Source organism: Neovison vison, chromosome 5 (genome assembly GCF_020171115.1).
Source record: "Neovison vison isolate M4711 chromosome 5, ASM_NN_V1, whole genome shotgun sequence".
In the NCBI taxonomy this organism is placed as follows: Eukaryota; Metazoa; Chordata; class Mammalia; order Carnivora; family Mustelidae; genus Neogale; species Neogale vison.
Window position 1 is genome coordinate 66,699,943 of NC_058095.1, and position 16,841 is coordinate 66,716,783.

At 37.6% G+C, this 16,841-nt stretch overlaps 1 protein-coding gene across 8 annotated transcripts in view; it reads left to right on the top strand.

The window, feature by feature from the left end:
* Positions 1-16,841, top strand: part of AKAP10 (A-kinase anchoring protein 10) — an 81,660-nt gene that overhangs the window by 18,802 nt on the left and 46,017 nt on the right. For all 8 annotated transcript variants that reach the window (XR_006384625.1, XR_006384626.1, XM_044249220.1 and 5 more), the window contains exon 4: positions 1,925-2,482. Coding sequence is in view for 6 of the 8 variants with exons in the window: in XM_044249220.1 (XP_044105155.1) it covers positions 1,925-2,482 (558 nt within the window). In the remaining 2 variants the exon portion in view is untranslated. The remainder of the gene's footprint in view (positions 1-1,924; positions 2,483-16,841) is intronic.

The window sequence follows — 16,841 nt, forward strand, 5'->3', positions numbered from 1 at the left end:
GGTAAAGGGTACATGGGATCTCCCTGTATTGTATCTTATTGTTGTATTTGAACTTACCATTATCTCAGAATTAGAATTTTAATTTAAAAATTGGTAAATCTTGCAAAGGATCAGAATCTTGTGAAGTTCAAGAAAGGGAGGTTGACAGAGATGTACTGGTTAACCTTGAACATGAGACACCCAGGAGGCGCCTGGGTAGCACAGTCAGTTAAGCACCCCACTCTTGATTTCAGCTCAGGTAGGGTCATGAGATTAGAGCCGGTGTTGGGTTGGGCTGTGTTTGCTCACTCGCGCCCTCTCTCTTGGAAAAAAAAAGAAAAAAAAAAAAGAGAGAGAGACAGCCGGCAAGGATAACACATGAAGTGTTTCAAAAGAAAATAATTTGAATATCAAAGGATTAAGAAAAGCCATTTTGAAAAATTGATCAAACCCTGCTAATTTTATGAAGCTGGACCTCAAAATGTCAATGCTTTAAATGTTAAAAAAAATGTTTTTGTTTATTCTAATAGTTTGTGGTTATAATCGTAACCTAAATTTAGTTACATATACAATGAACTTATTTTTATTAAATTTTGGTAAGTTTAGTTTTATTTCTCAAGATAAAAATTCCAGAGCTACTCTTTATTCTGTTGTAACAAACACTGAGTATTGGTAACATTTTTCTGGCCATGCACTCATGGACAATTTTTCTTCAGGAAAAGTTCCTAGAGGTGGCGTTACTGGGTTGCGAAATCATGCAGGTGCTTTTTTTTTTTTTTAAGATTTTATTTATTTATTTGACAGAGAGAAATCACAAGCAGATGGAGAGGCAGGCAGAGAGAGAGAGGGGGAAGCAGGCTCCCCGCTGAGCAGAGAGCCCGATGCGGGACTCGATCCCAGGACCCTGAGATCATGACCTGAGCCGAAGGCAGCTGCTTAACACACTGAGCCACCCAGGCGCCCAGTCATGCAGATTTTTAAAGCTTTGCTCTCTGTTACTGAATGTTCTTCCAAAGAGGTTTTGTTATTTTTTATTTTCATCATCAGTGGGTGACAGTGTTGCCTGTTCTGCTGTGCCTTTGTTGGGTTTTATTATTATTTTTTGAAAAAACATCTTCCAGTTTGAAAGACAAAAATTTATATTAATTTGCTCTTCTGGCATTTTTAATTAGATGGAATATATTTTCATATTTTTATTGGCCGCTTTTCTTTGGTACTAGTTTCATAAGATTTTTTTTCCCCAAGAATTTCCATGGTCTGAACTGCCATAAAAGTCAGATAAGAATAATTGAATTAAAGAGCTTTTTAATAGTTGAATTAAGTTCGAACACTTGTTTCTTTGCCTGTTTAGCAGTCACAGTGACAGTATTTCTAGTTCTTTATATTCATTAAATTGCTAGGGAAGTAAACTTTTTATTTATTTTTTATTTTTTATTTTTTTTAAGATTTTATTTATTTATTTGACAGACAGAGACCACAAGTAGGCAGAGAGGCAGGCAGAGAGAGAAAGAGAGAGAGAGGAGGAAGCAGGCTCCCCGCAGAGCAGAGAGCCCGACGCGGGGCTCGATCCCAGGACCCCGGGGTCATGACCCGAGCCGAAGGCAGAGGCTTTAACCCACTGAGCCACCCAGGCGCTCCAACTTTTTTTTTTAAAGATTTTATTTATTTATTTGACAGAGAGAGATCACAAGTAGGCAGAGAGGCAGGCGGAGAGAGGAGGGAGCAGGCTCCCTGCTGAGCAGAGAGCCCAATGCGGAGTTCGATCCCAGGACCCTGGGATCATGACCTGAGCTGAAGGCAGAGACTTTAACCCACTGAGCCACCCAGGCACCCGGGAAGTAAACTTTTATTCAAGAATTCTGGTGCCACTAAGCTGATTGTGGCTGACTAATCTATTAATCTTAAATTATTTGTTACTGAACTGCTAATCTTTTGCTTTTTTCAGGCAGATCTTGTCTGGACTACCAGACTCAAGAGACCAAATCAAGTCTTTCAAAGACTCTTGAACAAGTCCTGCATGACACTGTTGTTCTCCCTTATTTTATTCAATTCATGGAACTTCGGCGAATGGAGCATTTGGTTAAATTTTGGTTAGAAGCTGAAAGTTTTCACTCTACAACTTGGTCCCGAATAAGAGCACACAGTCTCAACACCGTGAAGCAGAGTGCATTGGCTGAGCCTGTCTCTCCATCTAAGAAGCATGAAACTGCAACATCTTTTTTAACTGAGTCTCTTGACAAGCGATTGGAGGATTCAAGCTCAGCTCAACTGCTTATGACTCAATCCGAAGGAATTGACCTGAACAATAGAACTAGCAACATTCAGAATCACTTGCTGCTTTCCCGGGAATGTGACAGTGCCCATTCTCTCCATCTTGAAATGGCCAGAACAGGAACGCATCCAGTTTCCATGGAAATCCAAGAATCCTCCTCTAGACTTCTAGTAGCCAGTAGAAATAGTCCCTCTTCACCACTGAAGGAATTATCAGGAAAATTAATGAAAAGTAAGTATGTGGTTTTCTTATCTCTCTTTATCCTCTTTGTTTAATCAGTTTATAAAGTAGAACTTGAGGCAAGGAATAAAAGCATTAGAATAGTTTTCTCTCACACCCACTTGCAAATTTGGAAGGATTTGGAGAATGTCCTGGAGAAGGATTGGTGTTTGAAGAAGGAACAGCAGGGATACAGACAAAAATTGGATCCTCTCCGAAGGCTCTTTTGCAGAATTAACAAATGAAGAAGGGTTGAATCCTGCCTCTGCCTTCCAGAGATTTAGAAATCAAACCATTATCCAGGGATGCTTATTTCATTTTCATCTCATTCTTAATTTGCTACCAACTTACTGTCTGCTTCATAGGTAAAATTATTTTTTAATTGCCAACAGGTGACATTTATTGGGTTCTGTGCCAAGTGCTATACTCAGATTTCACCTAATGGCCATACCACCTCTGAGGTCAGCATTATTGCCCCATTTTACAAATGAGAAACCATGGTTTAGGATAGGGTTTTTTTTTTTAAAGATTTTATTTATTTATTTGACAGGCAGAGATCACAAGCAGGCAGAGAGAGAGGAGGAAGCAGGCTCCCTGCCAAGCAGCGAGCCTGATGCGGGGCTCGATCCCAGGACCCTGAGATCATGACCTGAGCTGAAGGCAGAGGATTTAACCACTGAGCCACCCAGGCGCCCCTATGGTTTAGGATAGTTAAGTAATGTACCTCGGATTATGAAGTGAGCAGGGAGCTTGAGTTAAAATCAGTATTTCAACAACAGCACCTCTTTATTTCTTCTCTGTTCATTTGAAAGTTACACTCTCTTAATTTTTCAATTATCACCTTCTGGAATTCTGATTCGACAGCCTCCATGTTTTTTCCTGTCTTCATCTTATCTGTTCTTTGCTTCTCGTAGAGCTAGGTGATTCTTTTTTTTTTTTTTTTTTTTTAAGATTTTTATTTATTTGTAAGAGAGAGCGAGCACAGGCAGACAGAATGGCAGGCAGAGGCAGAGGGAGAAGCAGGCTCCCTGCCAAGCAAGGAGCCCGATGTGGGACTCGATCCCAGGACGCTGGGATCATGACCTGAGCCAAAGGCAGCCACTTAACCAACTGAGCCACCCAGGCGTCCCTAGGTGATTCTTTTTTGTTTTTTCTTTGTTTGTTTTTTCTTTTCTCCCCCCACCCCCTACCCCGTAACACTTTATTTTTTTAGGGCAATTTTCCTTTTTTTTTTTTTTTTTTTAAGATTTTACTTACTTATTTGAGAGAGACAGCGACAGAGATAGCAAGAGAGACCATGAGCAGAGAGAAGGAGAAGCAGACTCCCCAGTAGGCAGAGAGCCCTTCCCCACTGGGGTCTCAATCCTAGGACCCTGAGATCATGACCTGAGCCCAAGGCAAATGCTTAACTGACTGAGTCACTCAGGTGCCCCTTTTCAGAGCAATTTATGTTCACAGCAAAATTGAGAGGAGGGTAGAGCAATTTCCTGTATACTCTTGGCCCCCTCACATATATAGACCTGCCACCCCCATCTTCCATGTCCGCCACCAGAGCGGCACATTTGTTGCTGTTGTTGAACCTACCCAGACACGCTATAGTCACCCACAGTCCACAGTTTACATCAGGTTTCACTCTTTGTGCTGTGCATTCAATGGCTTTCCACAAATACACCATGGCATGGGTCCATTGTTATGGTGTTACGAGTATTTTTACTGCCCTAAAAACTGTCCATACTTTGCCTTTTCATCTCTTCCTACCTGCTAATCCCTGAGAACCATTAATCTTACTGTCTCCATAGTTTTACCTTTTCCAGAATGTCATATGCCTAAAACTATATTGTTTGTAGCTTTTTTACATTGATGATCATTTCTTCAGATCTGTGTTTTAGTTCATTATTGTCTTTTTTTTTTCATTTATTGTCTCTTAAGATGGGTCTAATCTGCTGTTGAATCAGTTTACAATTTTTTCTATCTAAACGTTAGTATTTCTAGATATTTAATTCAAATTTGCCTGGTCAATTTTCAGTTTCTTGTTCCTTTATCCCTTCATCCCACTTCTCAGCCTATTTTGTATTTCTTTAAGTTTAAACATATATTCATCATCTGATGATTCTAATATCTGTAGGTTTTTTGAATCTGGTTCACTATTTGTTTCTTCAGATTCACACTCTTGGTCGCTTGTGATTTTAGTGGTTTTTGGCTGTCTGAACATGGATTTTGGATTTTTTTCTGTGGGAATTTTTTTTTTTAAAGATTTTATTTATTTATTTGACAGAGATCACAAGTAGGCAGAGAGGCAGGCAGAGAGAGAGAGGAGGAAGCAGGCTCCCCGCTGAGCAGAGAGCCCGATGTGGGGCTCAATCCCAGGACCCTGGGATCATGACCTGAGCTGAAGGCAGAGGCTTTAACCCACTGAGCCACCGAGGTGCCCCTCTGTGGGAATTTTTTGAGAACGCTGTTTAAATTGGGTTATTCCAGGAAAAAAAAAATAAAAGTAAATAAATTGGGTTATGAGTATATTGGCATTTGCTTTTGCCTTGCATCTGGGGCCAACTTCACTACCTTCCTGGTACCACTTAAAATACATTTGGTCTTTGGGTTTTTCAGGCAAACTCTTAGGGCCTTTGGCATGATTTTGGTCTAATCTTCTACCCTGTTTGGGCCCTGAGCAATTGCCCTTGAAAGTGCACACTTCAAGTCTCTTGGCATTGCTGGTTTTCCCAGGTGACTGCGCTGCCTGTCTGGCACTTTGCCCATCTTGATTTGCACTGGCTCCTGCAGGTCCACGATTTCCTTATCTGCAATTTAGAAATCCAGAAAGCTTTTTAAAAAATATTTTATTTATTTATTTTTAAAAAATATTTGATTTATTTTTTAAAAATATATGTTTTAAAAATGTTACTTTTAAAAAATATTTTATTTATTTATTTTTAAAAAATACTTGATTTATTTTTTAAAAATATATGTTTTAAAAATGTTACTTTTTAAAAAATATTTTATTTATTTATTTCATAGACAGAGATCACAAGTAGTCAGAGAGTCAGTCAGGGAGAGAGAGGAGGAAGCAGGCAGGCTCTCTGCTCTCCAGAGAGCCTGACGTGGGGCACGATTCCAGGACCCTGGGATCACAACTTGAGCCGAAGGCAGAGGCTTTAACCCACTGAGCCACCTAGGCGTCCCTTACACGTTATTTTTTAAATGAAAAAACTTGACCTGAAACTGGTGTGAACTAACTGCAGAAATATGAATGTTTGATTATGTGATGTTGTCCCTCATATTGCTAAGAATATTAACATATATATGTATATATATATAGATGCCTAGTGCATTCCCTCTGTAAAAACAAACAAAACCCAGATTCTGAATTCTGAACTATTATTGTTTCCCTTACTTTACCACAAACTCTGATACACTTTTTAAGTGTATCAAAAAAGGTCTTGGGAGAATTCGGTATTGAGAAGAATTTCTTTGAACATTTAGTCTGGCCTGTTTCTGGAAATGGAAGTCTGTTTCTGTCACTGTAATACAGTTTATTGTTTTTGGAAGCTTTTTGTTTTGGTGATAGTTTATTTCAATAAAAAATAGAAATAGTGGAATCATTAAAGGAGTACTAGTTGTTTTACTTTAAAAATTTTTATGCAGTAGATTTGACCTTTTTTGATGTATACTTGCATGAATTTTAACACTTGCATAGATTCCTGTAACTGCCATCACAGTCAGCATAAGAACAATTCTCTGACCTTTATAGTTAAATACTCCTCTATCCCAGGACTTGGCAACCACTGATCTATTATTCTCTGACTCTAGTTTTGCCTTTTCTGGAATGCCATACAAGTGAATTTATCTATGTAGTCACTGAGACTGACTTCTTTCGGTCAGTGTGATGGTTTGATATTTATCATATTCTGTCAACAGTTTGTTGCATTTAATTGCTAAGTTATATTCCATTGTATGGATGTACCATCCATTCACCTGCTGAGTGACATTTGGATTGTTTCCACCTGTTGATGATTATGAATAAAGCTGCTCTAAAGGCACCTGGGTGGCTCAGTCATTAAGTGTCTGCCTTGGGCTCAGGTCATGATCCCAGGGTCTTGGAATTGAGACGGAAATCTGGTTCCCGGCTTGGCTGGAAGCCTGTTTCTCCCTTTCCCACTCCTTCTGCTTGTGTGTTCCCTCTCTCTCTGTGTCTCTCTCTGTCAAATAAATAAATAAAATCTTTAAAAAGCTGCTATAAACATTTGTGTACTGGTTTTTGTGTGGACAAAATTTTTTTCTCTATGGTCAATACCTACTAATAGGTTTGCTGGAATAGGTAGTGTGTGTTGAAAATGTTAAGAAACTGTCAGACTGTTTTGTAGATTGGGTGTACCATTTTATGTTTTCACCAGGAATCTATGCAAATTTTAAAATTTGTACAAGTATACATCAAAAAAGGCCAAATCTACTGCATAAAAATTCTAAAAGTAAAACAACTAGTACTCCTTTAATGATTCCACTATTTCTATTTTTTTTTTAAGATTTTATTTATTTATTTGACAGACAGAGATCACAGTAGGCAGAGGCAGGCAGAGAGAGGGGAAGGGAAGCAGGCCCCCTGCTGAGCAGAGAGCCCGATGCGGGACTCGATCCCAGGACCCTGAGATCATGACCTGAGCCGAAGGCAGCGGCTTAACCCACTGAGCCACCCAGGCGCCCACTATTTCTATTTTTTATTGAAATAAACTATCACCAAAACAAAAAGCTTCCAAAAACAATAAACTGTATTATAGTGACAGCAACAGACTTCCATAGGCCCACACACTTTATTGGATTGTTTGTTTTATTATTGAATTTTGAGAGTTCTTTTTGCGTTCTGGGTGTAAAACCTTTATTGGTTATGTGATTTGTAAATGTTTTCTCCTAGTTTATAGCTTGGCTTTTCATTCTCTTAATAGTGTCTTTCACAAAACAAAGGACTTTTTTGATTAAGTCTAACTTACCTGCTTTTTTCTTTTCTTTTTGTTTTCTTTTTTCTTTGGAATTGAATCCTAAGAACTTTTTGCCCAATTTAAGTTCATGAAGATTTTCTCCTTTGTGTTCTTCTAAAAGTATTATGGTTTTGTACTTCGTATTTAGATGTATGGTCTGTTTTGAGTTAATATTGTATACGGTGTTAGGCTTAGGTCAAGTTTTTTTGTATTGGGGGGTGTGTGTGTGTGTGTGTGTGTATTTTTTTTTTCTTTTTTTTTTTTTTTTTGGTGTATGGATGCCCAGTTGTTGCAACACCACTAATTGAAAAGATAACTCTTACTTCATTGAGTTCCGTTTGTACCTGCACCATATTCTGTTTAAGGACTTGTTCTGTTCCATTGATATATGTGTTTATTCCTTAACTAATACCCACTGTCTTTGATTCCTGTAGCTTTACAGTAAATCTTTAAATTGGTTAGTATGACTCCTCCAAGTTTGTTCTTTTTCTAAATTGTTTTGTCTGTTCTGGTTTTTCTTCTTCTTCCTTTTTTTTTTTTTTTTTAAGTGTAATCTTACTTATATCTACAAGGGAATCCTGGTGGAATTTTTATTGAATTGCGTTCAATCCATAGGTCAGTTTGGGAAGAATTTATATCTTAACTGTATTAGGTCTTAAAATCCATGGACATGGTATGTCTTTATTTTCTTAAGTCTTTGTCTTTTTTAGCATTGTGTAGGTTTCAGCATATAGATCCTTCATATGTTTTATTGAATTTATATCCAAATATTTCTTATTGGTGCTCTTGTGAGTGATATTTTAAAAAATTTTTGTTACTAATTTTACATCACCAGTATTTACAAATATGATTGATTTTTATATATTAACCTTCTATTCTGTGACCTTATGAACTCAGTTATTTTAGCAGCTTTTCTGTAGAATGCTTGAAATTTTGTATGTTGACATTGATGTTGTTTTTGGCTAGAATGGTGTTATTTCTTCATTTCCGATCTTTTTTTTTTCCCCTTGCCATACTGCACTAGCTAGGACTTTTTGTAAGTGGTGAGAATGAATATTCTTGTCTTCTTGATCTTGAAGGGAAAGCATTCAGTCTTTCACTTACTTTAAGTATGAGGTTAGCCATGTGGGTTTTTTGGTCAATGCCCTTAATCAGATTGATGAAGTTTGCTCCTCTTAATGGCTTCCTGAGAGTTGTTTGAATCATGAATGATGTTGCAGTTTGTTATGTTTTTTGTGTGTTTGATATGACCTTATGGTTTTCCTTGTGTTTTTTGTTTTTTGTTTTGTTTTGTTTTTTGGTCTGTTAATATGGTGGATCATAATTGATTGACTTTTAAAAATTTGAATAAGCTTGCATTTCAAGGGTGAGCTCCATTTGGTTGTGGTGTATTATTCTTTTTACTTGTTGCTAGATTTGATTTTCTAAATTTTGTTGAGCATTTTTGCATTTATGTTTATGATGACTTTGGTCTGTGGCTTTTTTGGGCCGTGGTTGTGTAGTGGTTAGTACTCTACCTTGTGTGGCTTTTTTGGTACTGCTTTTGTCTGGTTTTAGTATCAGTGTGATGTTGGCCCCCCAGAAATGAGTTGGGAAGTTTTCCCACCTCTTCTATTTTCTGGAAGAGATCATGTAGAATTGTTATTACTTCTTCTTTAAATGTTTGGTAGAATTTGCAAGGGCCTGCATTTGTTTTGTTGTGTTGTGTTTTCAGAACATTTCAAACTATGAATTCAAGTTCTTTTATAGGCATGGGACCATTCAGGTTATCTGTTTCTTCCTGAGTGAATGTGTTAGTAGTCTGTGCTTTTCAAGGAATTGTTAATTTCATTGAATTGTTGAATTTATGGGCATGTAACTATCTAGCATGGCCTTACTGTCTTTTTAATCTTGAGTTTGTAGTGCTAATCTCTTTTTCATTCCTGGTGTTGGTAATTGTAGCATCTTTTTTCTTTGCCAGTATACATAATGGTTTAATCTGTCTTTTTCAGAGAACCAGCTTTTGATTTAATTAGTTTTTCTCCTTTTTCCTGTTTTCAGTTTCATGGATTTTCTGTTATGTTACTTCTCTCCTCCTGCATGCTTTGAATTTATTTTACTCTTTTTCTCATTTTTTTTTTTTAAGATTTTATTTATTTGACAGAGATCACAAGTAGGCAGAGAGGCAGGCGGGATGCGGGGGGGAGCAGGCTCCCTGCTGAGCAGAGAGTCCAACACCGAGCTCAATCCCAACATCCACCCAGGTGCCCCCTTTTTCTCATTTCTTAGAGAAACTTAGATGGTTTATTTGAGATCATTCTTTAAGAGAAGCATGTAATATAGGGGCATCTGGGTGGCTCAGTGGGTTAAGCCTCTGCCTTCGGCTCAGGTCATGATCCCGGAGTCCTGGGATCAGGCTCTTTGCTCAGTAGGGACCCTGCTTCCCCCTCTCTCTCTGCCTGCATCTCTGCCTCCTTGTGATCACTCTCTCTCTGTCAAATAAATAAATAAAATCTTAAAAAAAAAAAAAAAGATGAGCATGTTATGGTACAAATTTCCTTAGAGAGAGAGGGAGGAAGCAGGCTCCCCGCCGAGCAGAGAGCCTGATGCGGGGCTCGATCCCAGGACCCCGAGACCATGACCTGAGCCGAAAGCAGAGGCTTAACCCACTGAGCCACCCAGCGCCCATACAAATTTCCTTCTAATCACTGTTTTAGCTATACCCTGCAAATTCTGATACCTTGAGCAAAAATTAAATGTCTCATTTCCCTTATATCTTACTCTTTTGCCCATGATCATTTAGAAATGTTTAATTTTTACATGTTTGGGGAATTTTTGCCCTGTTATCTTTCCGTTATTGTTTTAATTCTATTATGGTCAGAAAACATACTCTAAAAAAAGTACTATTTCAGTCATTTTAAATTTGTTAAAATTTTTAAATGGTCTAGGATATGGTTTGTCTTGGTGAATATCTCACATACAGTAAGAAGAATTATGTTCTGCTGTTCTATAGTTTTCTATAAATGTCAGTTAGATTGAGTTGGTTGATGATTATGTTCCGTTTTTCTGTATCCTTGCTGATACTTTGTATGCTTTCTATATCCGTTACTGAGAGAAGAGCCGTTACTGAGAGAAGAGTGTTGAAGTCTCCAACCATAATTGTGGGGTTTTCCAATTGTATTTTCACTTCTATCCATTTTTGCATGTATTTTGAGGCTCTGTTCTTAGGTGTGTACATTGTACATTATATCTTCTTGGTGAATCAAATCTTTTATCATTATGTAATGTTCTTCTTTGTGGTAACTTCACTTGTTCTAAGTTCAAAAATAATCTGCTGTCTGATTTATATAGCTACTTCAGTTTAATCTGATTGGTGTTTATGTGGTATATTTTTTAACATGATTACTCACATTATAATATATAATTACTCCTGCTTGTTAATATAACATATGTAATGATACTAAGTATAATTATTAATGTATTTGGATTTAGGTCTCCCATTTATTTTTTTTCTTTATTCCCTTTGTTTCCCATCCTTTGGTTTTTCTATTCTCTTCTTTATTTTGGATTGTTTGATGTTTTCCTTTTTCTAACAATTTATGAATTTTTTTAAAAGATTACTTATTTGAGAGGAGAGAGAGCACACAGAAGCTGTGGGGAAGAAGCAGAGTCTCTGCTGAGCAGGGAGCCTGACATGGGGCTTGATCCCAGGACCCTGAGATCGTGACCCGAGCCAAAAGCAGATACCCAACTGACTGAGCCACCTAGGCCCCTATGATTTCTTGATTTTTATCTCTCTCTATAGGTTTTTTAGTGGTTTCTGTAGGGATTACAGTATACATGCCTACACAGTCTACTTAAAATTAGCATTTTATCATGTTAAGTGGGATGTAGAGTATGCCACCTAGGTCCCTTTTCCTTCCTGCTCACATGTTATAGTTTGTCATCTATTTTCCTTGAAAACCCCCACAATTTAAAGAACTTAGAAGAAGAATTGCTGATTACATTTAAACTAGATATTTGCTGTAGCTGTTACTATTCCTTTGTTCCTGAAGTTTGGTTATTATTTCTGGTACCATTTTACCAGTGTCTCAAGAATTCGTTTAGCACTTTTTTTAGAGCAAGACTGCTATCAGATAATTTTCTCAGTTATTTTCCATCTGAGACTTCTCCTTATTTTGAATTTTTGCTTGATAGAGAATTCTAGGTTGGTAGTTCTTTTTTTTTTTTTTTTTTTTTTACCACTTTGAAAACTGTGTTTCACTGCCTCTGGCCTCTGTGGTTTCTGGTAGAAATCTGCAATCTTGGAATCATTATTACTCTGTACTTAATATCTTTTTTTTTTTTTAAAGATTTTATTTATTTATTTGACAGAGAGAGATCACAAGTAGGCAGAGAGGCAGGCAGAGAGAGGAGGAAGCAGGCTCCCTGCTGAGCAGAGAGCCCGATGCGGCACTCGATCCCAGGACCCCGAGATCATGACCTGAGCCGAAGGCAGAGGCTTAACCCACTGAGCCACCCAGGCGCCCTAATATCTTTTTTATAGCTGTTTTTTGAGATATTTTCCCTGTCTTTAATGTTCAGCAATTTGGTTATAGTGTTCAGGTATGGATTTCTTTGAGTTTCTTCCTATTTGAGGCTTACTAAGCTTTTTGATTTTAGAAGTTTGGTTTTTGCTCTTTTGAGGGTGAATATTCAGCCGTTGTTCTTCACATTCTCGGGAGCACTGTACTTTTTTCCTTTTTTTCTGGGACATTAATGATGCAAATGTTGTATCTTTGTCATTGTCCTGCAGGTCCTTGAGGTTCTGTACTTTTTCTAATTTTTTTTCCTATTGTTTAGCTTGGAAAATTTCTATTCATATTATCTCTGGATTCACTGATTCTTTCCTCTGTCGTTTCATCATGCTTTGAGTCTTTCCAGTGAATTTTAAGTTTGGGTTATTATTATTGTTATTATTATTGTTTGGTTTGAATGTGTGTGAACATGCAGTTGGGGGAAAGGGAGGGGTGGAGGGAGAGGGAGAGAGAGAATCTCAGGCAGACTCCACGCTCAGCGCAGAGCCCAATGCAAGGTCAATCCCACTTCCCTGAGATTATGATCTGAGCTGAAATAAGAGCTAGACACCTAACCATCTGAGCCACGCAGCACCGCTATAGTAGCTTCTTAAAAAACAACAGCAACAACGACTTTGTTCTATAATTCCAGCATCTGTATCATGCTTATCTTTTTCCTTTGTGAGATCATGGGATTTTCTGGGGTTTTGAAAGGCTGTTAATTTTGATTGTATTATGGACAGTTTGACTTCAGTGATTGTGGGTCATGTTTAAATCCTGTAGAAAATGGTGAATTTTTGCTTTAGCAAGAAATTTGCCTGGTTAGGGTCAGGTTACAAGTTCCAGCTAGCATTCTGTAAGCTGTGGTTGAAGAGTCCATTCATTTTTTGGATTTTACTTGTATGATAAGTCTTCAAGCATCCTGTCTGGAAAGGTCATAGTTTAGTTCTCAGATCCTTTGGTATGCTCTCACAGTCAAGTCCATGCATGCCCAGCTCATGTATGAGCTCAGGAGCACACATACAACTTGGTAAGCTTTTCATGAACTTCCCGTTCTGCAGTCTCCCTAATGGCTTCTGGCGCCTGGGGGAGCCCACCTTCTGGTTGTTTGGCTAAAAAGTTGGGGCTTTACTTTCCATGACTATGTCCGTCTCTGGCCAAGCAGTGAGAAGACAGAGGATCCCTGAACTAGGGATTCTCCTCTTCCTAGTGGGACCACGGTTTCTTTGTAGAGCTTTAGGAGCCTGCCTGTGTGCTGCCGCCATTGCCCGCATTGCTAACCTGGTGTTCCCTGGGGACGCGGACTAGCGTGAAAGGGATGAAACAAGAGTACTGGAAATTTGCTCTCTCTCCCTTATCTATAAAAGTCCCCTTTCTGCTCCTTAGACCAGAAGTAGAAGACTTCTCTGGAGCTTTTCTTGGTGCATCTGGTGTTCATTGTCAGCTTTTGAGTCCAGGCTAGGAGATCCCGGAGGAACAGAAAGTGGGGAACTTGACCCTGGTGTAGTGGTGCTTTGAGTTCTGGTTTCCTTTCTCTATCTGCCTGCTACACCATTTACTTTTTCAGGTCCTCAGATAAACTTGTCCAGTGTTTTTAGTTGCATTCTGTGGAAGATTGGGTGGTGTGTGCTTATTTCATCTTGACCTACTCCTTAGGATTTCAAATCAAGTCACAGCGTGTGGATTTTCTGTTTTCCCCTTAAAAGCAAATACATTGGGAAGATAGTGGCTTAACATCTGCCTCTGTGGTTCCTATTATAATTATTTTCATTGTATTAAAGCCTCTTGAGTGGCGCCTGGGTGGCTCAGTGGGTTAAGCCTCTGCCTTCGGCTCAGGTCATCATCTCAGGGTCCTGGGATCGAGTCCTGCATCAGGCTCTCTGTTCAGTGGGGAGCCTGCTCCCCCCCGCCGCCTGCCTCTCTGCCTACTTGTGATCTCTGTCAAATAAATAAATAAAATCTTTTAAAAACAAAAACAAAACAAAACAAAAAACCTCTTGAGCTACAGAACGTAGCCATCTGTCAGCACCTCTTATGATTGTATTTAGAATGTTTCTGGAGCATAGAAATGCCTACTCTCCTCGTTCTGGTTCCAGCTCTCACTTTTTCTTTGAAAACCTTTTTGTATTTGCCTGTATCACTCTCAGGTAGCCTAGGGTTTTCTTAATAGGTCCTTTTTACCAAAAAGAATTTGGAATGGCCTATTGGCTTTTGTAGCTAAAGATTGAGATTAAGAGCTCAGAGTTGGGGCGCCTGGGTGGCTCAGTGGGTTAAGCCGCTGCCTTCGGCTCAAGTCATGATCCCAGGATCCTGGGGTCGAGTCCCGCATCGGGCTCTCTGCTCAGCAGGGAGCCTGCTTCCTCCTCTCTCTCTCTGCCTGCCTCTCTGCCTGCTTGTGATCTCTCTCTGTCAAATAAATCAATAAAAAAAAAAAAAATTAAAAAAAATAAAAAATTAAAAAAAAAAAGAGCTCAGAGTTGATGTGTAATTTCTTCTGAGTAACTTCTTTAGGATATACTGTTATTTTGTATTTCCATTTAAATAGATACTGAGTTTGTTTTAGGATTTTTATGCAAAGAGGTGGAGGTTAACAAGAGCTGATCTTAATAATAAATGTGTTAATTTTGCTAATACACATTCTCCTTAGTAGCCACTCTGAGTGACTTTAATAGGCTTGCACGTTCCTTGTGCTGAAGCCCACTTCCCTTATTAATTTATTAAAATGTTTGAAATATATTAAATATATATTATATATAAAATATATATAAAAGTCTTTTTATTTATTTATTTATTTATTTATTATATTTTGGGGCACCCAGGTGGCTCAGTTGGTTGAGCAGCGCAGGTCATGATCCTGGAGTTTGGGGATCAAGTTCCACATCCGGCTCCTTGCTCAACAGGGTGTCTACTTCTCCCTCTGACCTTCCCCCTCTCATGCTCGCTTGCTCTCGTTCACTCTCTCTCTCTCAAATAAATTTAAAAAAATTATTTATATAATAAAATAGAAATATTTTATATATTTAAAATATATAAAAATAAAAATATATAAAATAAATAAATAAAATATATAAATATAATTTATTAATTTAATTTTAAATGATTTATAATAAAATAATTTATTTAATTTATTGATTTATTTAATGACTTAATTGATTTAATAATTTATTGATTTATTAATTTAATTTTATATAGATAATATAAAATATAAAATAATTTATTGATTTATTGACTTAATTTTATATAAATAATATTATATTATAAAATATACATTATTTATTTGAGAGACAGTGAATGAGAGCAAGAAAATATATATATATATATATATATATATTTTTTTTTTTTTTTTTTTTTTTTTTTTTTGAGAGAGAGAGAGAGAGATGGAAAGAGCCTGAGAGGGGAGACAGTCGAGGTAGAAGCAGACTCCCCACTAAGCAGGGAGGCCAGCTTGGGGCTCTATCCCAGGACTCTGGGATCATGATCTGATCTGAAGGCAGACACTTAACTGACTGAGCCACCTCCGTGCCCCAGTGTCCTTTTAATCTTAAATGAAAACTGAATTCTCCTGATCCAAAAGAAGGATGTAACCACATTCAGTGTTTCTGAAATGAAATATAGTTAATATTTTATTTAAAGGTGTCAAAACTTCTTTCGGTGAGTTTAATCACCCAGAAAATAAATGCATTAGTGTCTGTACAACTTCTTACAGCATTTGTCTGGGATTGGCAGCTGTTTTTAGTGGTGGAAAAGCAAGAACTGAGAAACAACCCAAGTTCTGATTTTTAGGCTTTTTGATAGTTTTCAACAAAACTAGTGTCTTTGTTCTGATTAACAATTTGCTCATAGTGGCTATACAATAAATGTTTGTGAGAGAGTGAAATTAGATTGGATTATGTTATATCTGGTTAAAGGCAGAATAGTTCGCCCAGATCTTCACAATGGATACATTTCATTTAGGCCCTGGTTGTAGAGAGCATTAATTTACACATAAGCACAACTTCCCTTCCCCAAAACATATCTTTTTATAGCTCTGGATATTAGAGGCAGTACTGGGGCTGATGTCAGACCTGAGCTTTTGTCCTAACTCTTGCACTTTCCCTTTTTTCTTTGAATTCTTTTGTCTTTTTTTTTTTTTTTGATGTATTAAGAAAAGATACATGAACTCTACCTTCTTAACAAATTTTTAAATATGTGGTACGATACTGTTAACTATACATACAGTGTTGTATAGCAGATCTCTAGAACTTAGTCATTTTGGGTATCTGAAACTTTATACCTGTTAACAGTCGCTCTCTGTATCTTCCTCCATCCCCTACCGTTACTGTTGTTTTCTGCTTCTGTGAGGTTGACTGTTAGATACTGCATATAAGTGGAATCCTGCAGGATTTGTCATTCTGTGACTAACTTATTTTATTTAGCATAATGTCCTCAAGGTTCATTCATGTGGTCACATATGGCAGTAATTCCTTCTTTTTATGGCTGAACAATATTCCGTTGTGTGTCTGTACCGCATTTTGTTTATACGTGTATCTGTCCATGGACATTTGGTTGTTTCTATATCTTGGCAATTGTGAATAATGCTGCGATGAAATGGAAGTACAAATATCTCTTGAAGATCCTGATTTCAGGTTTTTTTTGTTTTTTGTTTTTTTGTTTGTTTGTTTGTTGATAAATACCCAGAAGTAGCATTCCTAAATGGTGTAAGTGTTACTTTTTTTTGAGGAGTCTTCATTCTGTTTTCCACAGTGGTCACACCATTTTACATTCTCACCAACAGTGCATGAGGGCTCCAATTTCTCCACATCTTGCTAACTCTTGTTAACTTTTTTTTTTTTTTTTTTTTTTTGGTAATGATCATCCTAACAGGTA